We start from the raw sequence: 11,100 nt of genomic DNA, 5'->3' as shown, positions 1-11,100 counted from the left end.
AGTCTCCAGACTGATTAGCGAGTGAAATCTTGAAAGCTCGCGAGATCAGGATGGTCTCACGAGGCTAAAACTTTTTACTAGCACTTGAACGCACAGGCACACATTGAGAAACGGTCAATCTAACTTCATTGGAGAACACAGGAAGCAAAGCCTGGTTTCAAAATTTTGTGTTTAAATATTAGAGGTCTTAAAGATATCTACCAACTACTTTGGTTGTTGATGCTGTTTTTTATATTATTAAACCTGCGTTCAATTTATTTCTATTCTCACCCAAAAAGACTATTTCTTTTATTCATTTTATAATTTACTGATTAGAACTGCTTTGTTTTTTTGTTCTTAGTGCTTAATTCCCGCAGGAGGACAGTCTTTTGTGTGTATGTATGTACCAAATGAAAACCTTTTCTTTCCTCTACATTTAAGATTAAAGTATTTGAGATTAAAGGTTTTAAATTGGTAACGTTTGCTAAAGTGTGAGCCTCTCTGATAGTTTTCTGCCTTAGTTGATTAATAAATGGCTTTTCCAGCTTTTAAGCTTAATTTAACCTGAGCTCCTAATATTTTAGATGATTTAAGAACGATAATCTGGACAAAGGTCATTTTATTTTAATTAAGCGTAGACCTTGACTGATCAGTTTCTTGTCCACTTCCAATGAGCCCGTCTACAAAGTGGTCAATGAGTCGGCGTGTGCGTATTCTGCAGAAACCTGTGAACCAGCCGTAAGTTGCTCTGAACTCGCTGCTTTTTTTACAAGAGGCCACAGAAGCTCCTAAATCATATTTTTTTAAATCATTTTTCAGAACTATTCCACCAGTGAAATGAAGAAGCAGTGCCCTGACTCAGAGTGCCTGTTTGCCTTCTACGGCGGAGAAACCTTTTACCACAAATACCTGATCGCTCTACAGTTCTACAACGTCTTCCTCTTCTTCTGGTGCGCCAACTTCGTCACGGCTCTGGGACAGATGACCTTAGCTGGGGCCTTTGCCTCCTACTACTGGGCCTTCGTCAAACCCGACGATATCCCCACCTTCCCCGTCTTTTCTTCCTTGGGTCGATCTCTACGGTGTGTCTGCCTCTCTGAGGTCACACGTCTGACGCCATGTTTCTGTGCCTTCCTGATCTCATGCATGTTGTTGATTCTCCAGGTACCACACAGGGTCTCTGGCCTTCGGGTCTCTCATCCTCTCCATCATTCAGATCATCAGAGTTCTGCTGGAGTATTTGGACCATAAGCTGAAAGGTGCGGTGCTGGTTTGTCATCCTGTGTTTGTTTATTGCTGAAACGTAACTTTAATGTGTAAATTCCTTGGACTTAAGATTCGTCTCTTCATTGTTTTATCACCAGATGCTCAAAACAAATGTACAAAGTTCATGTTTTGCTGCCTGAAGTGCTGCTTCTGGTGTCTGGAGAAGTTTGTCAAGTTCCTGAATAGAAACGCCTACATCATGGTGGGTGTTGGTTTCAGAAGTTTATTTTCTGGTTATGCAGATAGGATGTGGTATTTCTATACTGTAGGAGCCATTGATACAAACTTCTTTTTTTTTAGTATTCAGTAATGTCAGAATCTAACAACTCAATATTTTGTCTGAAAGCTGTGGTTTCAGAGCTTTTTATACAGACGGTATTAAACCATGACGAAGAGCAAAGCTCCTCCACTCCCTCATAAGCAGTTAAAGCTGATTACTTTTATTCAGATTTCATTTGGATATTAAATTAATTAAAAACGAAACACTTTTGCTTTATGTTTTATTGTTGAATAATTAAGTTACTATACCAGAGTCTTAAGTTTTACCCTGCCATCAGCTTAATAATTGTATTTATTTTCTACTGAATAAATTTTTTGACATCAATGACACAAAACTTGGTGTTGAACCAGTTGTACTGTTTCCTGAGTTCTGGGTTGAAATTCTCACAGTGGACTAAATCTGTTTTTTTTTTTTCCTTAAGAACATAATTTTTAATGCTGGAACACATTTTATATAAGCAGATAAGAAGGCAACATCTCATTAAACCAAACAGTATAAATCCATATGAAGTTACTGAGCTAATGCTACCTTCACACCAAAATTGGCAGGAGCAGCAAAAACGTGTCTGCTGCTTCATTTTTGATGCTTGTACAAATTTAGTTCTAAAGCGCGTTGGGCAGAGCTACCCTATCCTGCCTGTAACAATGGCAGCTATATACTGTATGCTGTGATCAGTGGGAATAAAGTAGTTTAAATAGGTTTTTAAGTGGGAAAGTCCACCTGAAAACTTAATCCGTGCAGTCAGTTCATCCAGATTACTAACCTGCATTCAAATATTATTTCGCTGTCGGAGCCGCTCAGACCCCCACATACCAGCTGTGCGCTGTCCCTAGGAATCCCATTGAACAGCAGCATATGGCCCAGTAGCCTCGTCGGGGTTTGCCGCGGCGGCTGGAAGGCAGTTGGCATGTAGTTAATCTAAACAGCAGCAGGCACCAGGATAATAAAAGTGAACATTTTAGCATTTTAAATCAATTTAGCAGTTAATAAACTTTTTCACAGGAGTGATCATGGTGATCTGCATCATCAGCGATGTCCGTCTCTCTACGAGCTTCCAGATCAGCTTCTCTGATTGGTAGATGTGGTGTCGAGCGGCAAAAGTTACATTTTTCCAAGTCGAGCAGCTGCTGCGTTTGAAGGCGCATCACGCACGTCAGATGCTTATGCGCTCCCGACACGCTGCTTCAGATGCTCAGACGCAAGGCGCCTGCTGCTCAAAACACGCTACGAGACGTTTTGCTGCACCTTGATGCGCGCCAACTATTGACTTTGCATGTAAACTAGCTGCTCCTGCTGCTTTTGGTGTGAACGTAGCATAAGATGTATTTGTTTTTAATGTGCATGTTTGGCCTCTAGGTGGCGATCTATGGCAAACACTTTTGTGCCTCAGCAAAAGATGCCTTCTTCCTCCTCATGAGAAACGTGATCAGGTAATTTAAATATAGATTAAATATCAGGTGGAGTTGACTTTCTAATGTCTTCATTTTATACTAATAAGACGTTTAATCCATCAGGGTTGCTGTTGTGGATAAGGTGACGGATTTCCTCTTATTTTTGGGAAAACTGCTCATTGTTGGGCTTGTAGGTGAGTGATTTTTTTGTTTTTTTGTTTGTTTTTAAAGTAATGCACTTTGCTGGTGTGGATCAAATATATCTACTTTAAAAAGTACAGGGATTAAAGTATTCTGGCCCCAGGCTGGATTTCCTGTGGGTAACAAAATGGTAAACAGTAAATAGACAATCGAAATCCCTCTTGTGTTTGTCAGACAATGGTAGCAAAGAAGCGCTCTGATACTAACAATATTACCCAGTCAGAAGCAGGGGGCGGGTCTTAGGAAAGCGTGTACCTCCTCCTTTCGCTTCTTGCTCAAGTGGCCAGATAGATTGTGGTACAGTGCTCAAGTTCTACACTGAAAGTCACCTTGCATCATTTACGGCTCCATTCAATGGAGAGACGAGTAAAAAGTCAAAAAATAAATAAATTAAACTTTGTGTTTGGAGAGAAGGACGATGGAGAGAACGGAATTGCATGGAGTGGGAACAATGCAGTTCATGACCAAATGATAAAGGCTCTTAAAAAATAAATGGCGCTGGGCATGGCTGGAGGAGACGGGGCGAGATGGCGAGCCATTTAGCAGCTGGAGCAGGAAGTTTGGTCAACCAGACGTTTGCTTCTGCAGGCTGGGCTCCAGGAACACTTAGCAGCAAAACAGGATATCAAAAGAAATGCTGTACATGCAAGTGGTAGATCTAGATGCACCTTTGCCATCTTCTGGCCGTTTTTGGTATTTGATTTTCAAAAGTCAAATTTAGTCTTCAATCATTCATGCAATCTCTCATCCCTTGCCCCCACACCCTCCTGGCATGGCTTGAAAGTGTCTTGCCTGTGTTGAAAAAGTTCAGGCTCAGGGTTTTGTTTTTTCTTTAATCCCTGAAAGTATTTTTCCAATTAAATCCTGGTTTGTGTGTCAAATTATGATTAAATAATTTCACACAGAAAGAAAATGCAAAAAGGTTCACCGGGGTTGGGTTTAACTCAACTTCTGGCCAAGAAAGGTCCTTTATTTTTTTTTAAGAGTTAGCAGACTTGCCTGCTGTAAAGTTTCACCAGTAGAATCAGAGATGTTGTCAAACTCTGACCTGCTGATAAAAATTCTGACTGATTAGTTTATTTTCCTCGTCTGTTGACCAAAAGCAGTTTTATTTATCGCAGAAACAATTAATGCGATAAATCGTGATTGATCGTTTATTTTATTAATCGATTAATTGTTAACTTGAGTATAGAGACTCCAAAACATGCCTTTAGATGACAGAGCAATGCACATATACCAAGATTATAAAAGAAATGTATAAACATTTTTGCATCAAAGATTAAAAAAAAAAATCTTTCAATATTCTCTATCCAGAACACCTCAAGTGGAACTGTTTTAGTTTCACCTGGTTTCATTTTGTAAAAAGTCTTCTTTCAGAAATCTTTTCCTATCCAATTATTAATCAATTAATCAGAAAAAATAATCGTCCCTTTTAATACAACTAGGGCTTCAGATAAAGATTATTTTGCAAATCAATTAATCGGCCCAGTTTGCAGAGTCTGGTTTCTATCAAACACAAACTAGTAAGAGTCGACATTTTAAGCTTCCTTCAGTATAAACGTTATTTACTTTTATGTTGGCAAATTGCACCATTAGCATTTCTACCTGTGAACAGCACTGTGGCCGTTCTCTATTGATCGCATTTTCTTGTCCACACTTACCAATCCAGCATAGGTTACAGTTTAAAAAACAGCTGTAGTACATTTAGCCTTCCTTTAGGCTTCATGTTGGCTCCCCCTAGAGGCTGTATTGACGTCCTGTAGAAGAATGTGGTTTTTCGCATCTAAAAAAAGTTGAATGAATTATCAAAACTAAGAAAGCTGGAAATGAGCCACATCTGACGAATATCCATCTGATGTAACAGCTGAACAGTCCTCAAAAATTCTTCTTTCCTTTTTAAATGACCTAAATCTTCTGAGCTTTGGACGGCTTTAGGAGCGAGCTCTTCTTCACTGGTTGCTAGTGATGGTGAGATGAAGCCTAATGAGGCATTTGAACTGTTTGCTTCAATGATCCCCACAGTTCACGAAGCTCCATGTAAACATGTCATTACAGTTAGTAATATTATCTGTGATTTATTTTGCAATTGTTTTTCCCAATTTAATTCCTTTGAAATTTTTAAACATTGGTCTTATAATAAAATCTTTTGCACGTTTTTTTTGTGTGTAAAATGTCTTAGATGAGAGCAATCATTTAAGGTAAACTGTTTTTCTGCCACTTTAGTGAAACAAGCTCAAGCAGACAGTGAAAGTGTTTGTGCAAACTGGGCAATGATGAGAAAAAAGGTGTTGGTCATTTTTATTAAAACATAATAGTTTTTCCACTGTTTTTAGTTTTAATTGGGTTGAAGTATATCTGTTTAACCAATATTTTGGCTGAAGCAACCAATCTAATTTGACAGTGTTTTTATCCAATCTATATCTTTACAAGGGCAATCCAATACAAGTTAGTCACATTAGCCAAAATGCTTAAATATAATTGCAGCTTTCAAAAGTCTAAGGTGGGTCATGAATCATCAACTTGAGGAATTAGGGTCAATGTCTTACAGCTGACACCACCAACATTGATAAATGTTCAATAGACAGCAATAGTACTTAACCCTAAAGTTATAACTGTGTCCAATGGCCTGCTCAGATTTTGAGCATTTCATTGTTTAATCTAAAATAGTTTTAACCAACTTGATTGGTTGTTTTCCCATTCAATCTATTCTTAGAATCCATACAACTGACCACTACTCTCCTAGAAACTCCCACATCTTGACTGAGGCCCCGTCCACAAGAAAGTCAAAACGAACATGAAACGCTAATATTTTCCAGAACGTTTGTCGTACAGACGGAGACGTAAAATAAATGTGATCGTCCACACGAATGCATGAAACGCTGCAAAATGTATGCCAGGCGATGAAATGTTGGGCATGCGCAGTAATATTTATACATGGTTGCCCTGCGGGTCCATTTTCGTGGTTAAGTCAAATTCAGGTGATGAACTATGTCGTCGATATTGCTCTGTTCTTCCTGGAGATATTCCAGAAGAAGAAGATTCTGTTGTAATTCCGACAGCAGGGTGAGTAGCATGAGCAGCAACCATTCAACACAGTACGGCGCCATTGTTGTTGTGATACTGTGTCGCGCATGCGTGTTTAGAGGCGACGCTATGACTCATGCGTGTAAGATAAAAAATGCGGTTAGAGCTTAAAGATGGAAACGCGAAAACGCCGTTTCAAAATCTTCCCACTCTGAAGGCTGAATAAAAAAAAGATCGTTTACAGACCCCCGAAACGCCGGCTTCGTGTGGATGAGAGGCTGGTTTGGTGAAAAATTTGTGCGTTTAGGCCAGGGTTTGACTTTGCGTGGACGGGCCTGAGTAATGAGGCTGTTTAAATGCCTGTCGAAGTTCTTGTGCTTTCTGATCCACTTTCCGAAGCGCTCGCGTGGTATCAGGGTAACGAGGTTTTGGACGTCATCAATTTTGGCCCCTCCCCTAATGGATCACATCACTACCGATCTCCCTCTTCTTTAATGAATCTACAAAGCGAAGCATTTGTTGGTGTTTCCTCCTCTAGAAAACAGTTTACCTGCTAAAATAGTTGAAAATCAGCCTGTTTCTTTGTGCATTTTATGTTCAAATAATTCCAACACAGCAGGAATTAAATTGGCTACAAATGCATCCCGCGTATTTCAACATTCAAAATTGGATCTTACCGGTAATATATATTTTTGTATGAAGCTATCCAGTTATGTAAAAAGTGTTGTTTTTTTTTTTTTTTTTTTTCTGTTCAGGGGTCTTTTCCTTCTTTTTCTTCTCTGGACGTGTGAAAGCCTTTGAAGATACAGCCCCCCACCTCCACTACTACTGGGTACCAATCCTGGTGAGTTTTCCTTTTTGAAATGACTCTGCTGTTCAGGAACACTTCGACGTTTCCATTGATGGTTCTGATTGCCCCCACAGACCGTGGTGGTCGGTTCGTATCTCATCGCCCATGGATTCTTCAGCGTGTACGCCATGTGTGTGGACACCCTGTTCCTCTGCTTCTGTAAGTGTTGATTTGTTTTATTTCAGTGTTTGGCTTTTCCTGACTTTGCTCTCAGGGTTGGTGCTTTCACTAATTCCTAACTCCTTAAAACGGTGAGCTACCGCTAAGTTTCTGCACGACTGCAGCATAACAGCCTGGTTGTTTTGTTCTGTTTTACCTGAGATTTGTTTGCTTCATGTGTAACTTTCAAAAGCTACAAGTCTTTGGGTGCCTTTGCTTGCCATTTTGACTTTCTTTCTGGTTTTTGTCTCTCCTTTCCTCTCTCTCCTGTTTCCCTTTAACACTGCTATTCCACAATCTACTAATTTCTGCTCCACCTATGAACACAAACACACACTCAAACATTAAGGTGAAGACCTGGAACGCAACGACGGTTCGGCTGAGAGGCCTTATTTCATGTCGATGAGTCTGCGTGAGATTCTGTGGAAGGATGAAGCAGAGGATCTGTCCGCGCCGGAGGACGATGCAACGCTAAAAGAGCCTCTGGAGAAGGACAAAGCTTAGAGATTAGGACTTTGTAGAAGTTAAAAGGACAATAAAATCCAGATTAGTCTGGTAATCCTCCGTTTGTGCACAGGACAACAACTCCTTAAATGCAACCCTTAAGAATGGCCACCAAAAAGTATGCTGCCCTTTGTTTAGTCAAACTTAAAGTGATGGTTGTATGGAAACCTCAGTTGTTTTTAGCTCAACTTTACAAATATTTTGAGCTGTGCGCTTCTCATTGTGCTACACATGTTGTAGCCCTTCAATGCAATCTACTGCAGGAACCAGGAAGTGAGGAGAGACAGTGGTGAAAATAAGGGGTGGGATTAGTGCTTGCATGATCGTTACTCTCTATAGTCAGACTTTGATGGAACGACTCAAAGCCTGACAGTTTACTTTGTAACGATAATGTTTTCATGTTTTGCCAAAAAGGGGAGTTTATTTATTCACTTAATTTAATTTCAGTTGAGCCTCAAATGTTAGCATTATTAGGTTTCTAGCATAGTTTTTCCTGACTGGAGTTCATACTAATGTTCTTGAGCAGCCCAGCAGAATCATCTCCTAAATTCATAGAAACATGGAGGTAAAGAGATGAGGGTGATGGTAATGAGGTCTTTCTGACCTGATGCTCTCCATCAAAAGTCAAACTTCAAAATCTGCATTAAAACGATAGTTTGATTTCTGTAATACTGAATGTTCTACCAATTATTACATTCTCAACATGCCTTAAAATAAAATATAACATCCACTGAAGATAAAAATCTACTTTGCTGGATGGAAATTATTTCAAAATTTGCCTTAATATGAATACATTTTATTTTGATATCAAAGCTCAGCATAGGAAACAGTCAGGAATATGGAAGGAGTTTTTGTTCCAGTATTGATGCAAGCAATGAACGCATTTCCTAAATGGCAATTGGTGGAAAAAAAATCCATTTTGGAAATGAAAAGTAAAAAACTGTATCTTTAAGAATTTCTCAAGACATTTTCTTACATAAAAAAAGAAAAAAAAAATTTTCTTTCAAATGTACCCCCCCACAAAAACAAAAAAACTGAGATTTAGGAATTGCATTCTTTTTAAAATTGTCCCACTGATCATATTTTCCACAAGCTTAAAACAATTGCCTTTAATGCCCACATTGACAATTTCCAGACATTAATCCTGGAAATCTCCCTGCAGAGGAGAAGATAATGTGATCTAAAACGGTTTGAAAAGAAGGCAATTAAACTTAATTATATTTTCTTGCTGTGATAATGGAACAAAATTCACTCCATACAAGTTTTAAAAACTCTTAAAGAGTCTGTGCAGTCACTAATTGGTGAGAAAGTACAGCATTCTCCCATCATGGAGATTTATTTATATTTGTCTTTTTTGGGTGTGTGTGCTTTTGTATTCTGGTAAACGACTAACAGTTTGATTTAAGAGTGAAAACTTGACCATGTTGTGCCTCTTTTACGGCCTCCATGTTTTTACTGTAAATGTAAAACAATGGGCTGCTTTGAAGCTGTAATATCTAAACCACAAAAAAGATCTAAAAATGTCTTAAATTCATCGTATTTACCCTTAATTTGAGCTGGTAAATATGATTTGCCAATGGAATTAATTTTGTTACTCTTAAAATAAGATGATCTGCAATTATATTGTCTGTAATAAGACATAATTCTTATTTTAGATAGTAAATTGTCTTGTTCCATTGGAAAAGTTTATCACTTACCTCCTCAATTAAAGAAAACATGCACTTTTTTTAAGAAAAAATGACTTTTTGAGATTTAAATTTTTTTGCAGTGCACTCAGTAATCCTGGTGAAGCGCTTTATTCTCACACTAATCCATATCTGATATAACTGTTAAACGCCACAAGGACCTAGCAGGGTTCTAGCTTAATTTACTAAATAGTTTAAAAAACAAAAAAACGATGCTGTGTGTTAACTGTGATAAAGATTGAAAACTTATGGATGCATGTTTCTCTTTGCTCTGATAAAGCTGGACGCCTTTTCCTATTAAACTAAACCGTTTTTGTCTCTTAAACGTTCCTCTACCTTCATTGTTGGGAAGTTTAGTGCTCGGACCAAACGTTTCAGCTGCTTGATTTATTTTTTTCTTACCTGAATCTTTCCAGTGGAGGACCTAGAGAGGAACGACGGCAGCGCTGAGAGGCCGTACCTGATGCCCGAGAGCCTCCGTAAAATCCTGAATAAGAAGAACAAGAACCCTCCGGCTGAGTAGGCCTGTTTTTAAGTGTGCAGCCTGAGGAAGGCCGGGCTTTGGTTTTAAAAGTGACATTTGGCCTTTTGAGGACAAGAACCAAAACTGACAAATCAGGATTTACAGGTGACGCGTCCGATTTTACTGGGAAATGGTTCAGCGTATCTGGATCTGAACAAACCATCCTGACCCGTTTGTCTTTGCTTTTTTTTTTTTTTTTTCAGATTAGTAATTATGTTTTAAATATTTTCAAATGTTCTATTGTATGTTTTGCATGTTTTAAAAAGATTTTGTTATTAATGTAGTTTATCTGGAGCATGTTTTATATCCTGTAATATGAAGATACACCGTAACCTTTTGCTGTTCAAAGTGCTTTTATCACTTTATGTGAATCTTTGCGCATTAGCAGGTGTTACCAAAGCACCACACTCTCATCCAGAGGAGGCCTCATTTATCTTTACTACGTCATGCAAAACGTTTCTAAGGCTGTTTATCAGCAATTATATGGAGAGTCTTTTTTTATTTTTTATTGCAGAAACAAAAGCACAGTTTATATACATGTACAGGCTTGTATTTGGGTTTTAAGTTGTATTTTTGGACCTGAAATGTTTTGAAATAAAACTTTATATATGAAAGAAAACTTAAATGCTTTTGTTGAGTTTCCTTAGTACGATCAGCGGCTTTTATGCAAAGGTATTTGCATGTCAAACTTTTTCAAATTTCATTTCAATATGCAAGGTGCAGAGAACTGACTGTACTGTAGGTTAATTATTTTTACCTCTAATTTCCATTGGTCTATCACATTAATGTTCAATTAAATGCACTCCGATTTATGGTTGATTGAATGTAGAGACATTTAAGGGGGATGAATACTTTGCACTGTTTTTAAGAGCATGATTGTTCTTTTATGTAAAGAAAAAAAAAAAAGTGCATCTTATGTCATTATAAACCATTTTTACTCTGTCAGCTCTAGAGTACAAGTAGCAAAGATTAAGCATTTGCACTATTTTAATAATTATATTTGGTCCCAGTTTGCAGATCCGCCTTAATACGCACTTAAATATCTGACCTGTTTTATTTAAAAAAAAATATATATATATATATATTTTTCTCTAGAGTCTCAAACAGGATCTGGACCCAGAAACAAAAATTAACGTGCTGAATACATTAACTTCTTATTTATCTGGATGCCTTCAGGCAGTGATGCACTATGATTATCGGTATCAACTGATATTGACTAAAACTAAAATGACATCGGC

General features: G+C 38.1%; 1 protein-coding gene across 5 annotated transcripts in view; it reads left to right on the top strand.

Annotated features, from left to right (window-relative positions):
- The window catches only part of LOC107087677 (choline transporter-like protein 2), a 57,586-nt gene extending 47,115 nt beyond the window's left edge, over positions 1–10,471 (top strand). For 2 of the 5 annotated variants that reach the window (XM_015379380.1, XM_015379381.1), the window contains exons 14-22: positions 633–717; positions 799–1,061; positions 1,144–1,238; positions 1,344–1,447; positions 2,882–2,955; positions 3,040–3,110; positions 6,897–6,985; positions 7,066–7,150; positions 9,756–10,471. In XM_015379380.1, the coding sequence (XP_015234866.1) occupies positions 633–717; positions 799–1,061; positions 1,144–1,238; positions 1,344–1,447; positions 2,882–2,955; positions 3,040–3,110; positions 6,897–6,985; positions 7,066–7,150; positions 9,756–9,862 (973 nt within the window). In that variant the 3' untranslated portion in view covers positions 9,863–10,471. Of the gene's footprint in view, positions 1–632; positions 718–798; positions 1,062–1,143; positions 1,239–1,343; positions 1,448–2,881; positions 2,956–3,039; positions 3,111–6,896; positions 6,986–7,065; positions 7,151–7,499; positions 8,534–9,755 lie in introns of those variants that run through there. The other 3 variants (XM_015379378.1, XM_015379377.1, XM_015379379.1) reach the window with 3 other exon arrangements.
- The last annotated feature ends 629 nt before the right edge of the window (positions 10,472–11,100 follow it).

The sequence above is a fragment of the Cyprinodon variegatus genome, unplaced genomic scaffold, assembly GCF_000732505.1.
Source record: "Cyprinodon variegatus isolate N-32 unplaced genomic scaffold, C_variegatus-1.0 Scaffold190, whole genome shotgun sequence".
Taxonomy (NCBI): Eukaryota; Metazoa; Chordata; class Actinopteri; order Cyprinodontiformes; family Cyprinodontidae; genus Cyprinodon; species Cyprinodon variegatus.
The sequence above is the reverse complement of the archived record's forward strand: the minus strand, read 5'-3'. Positions and strand labels throughout refer to the sequence as shown.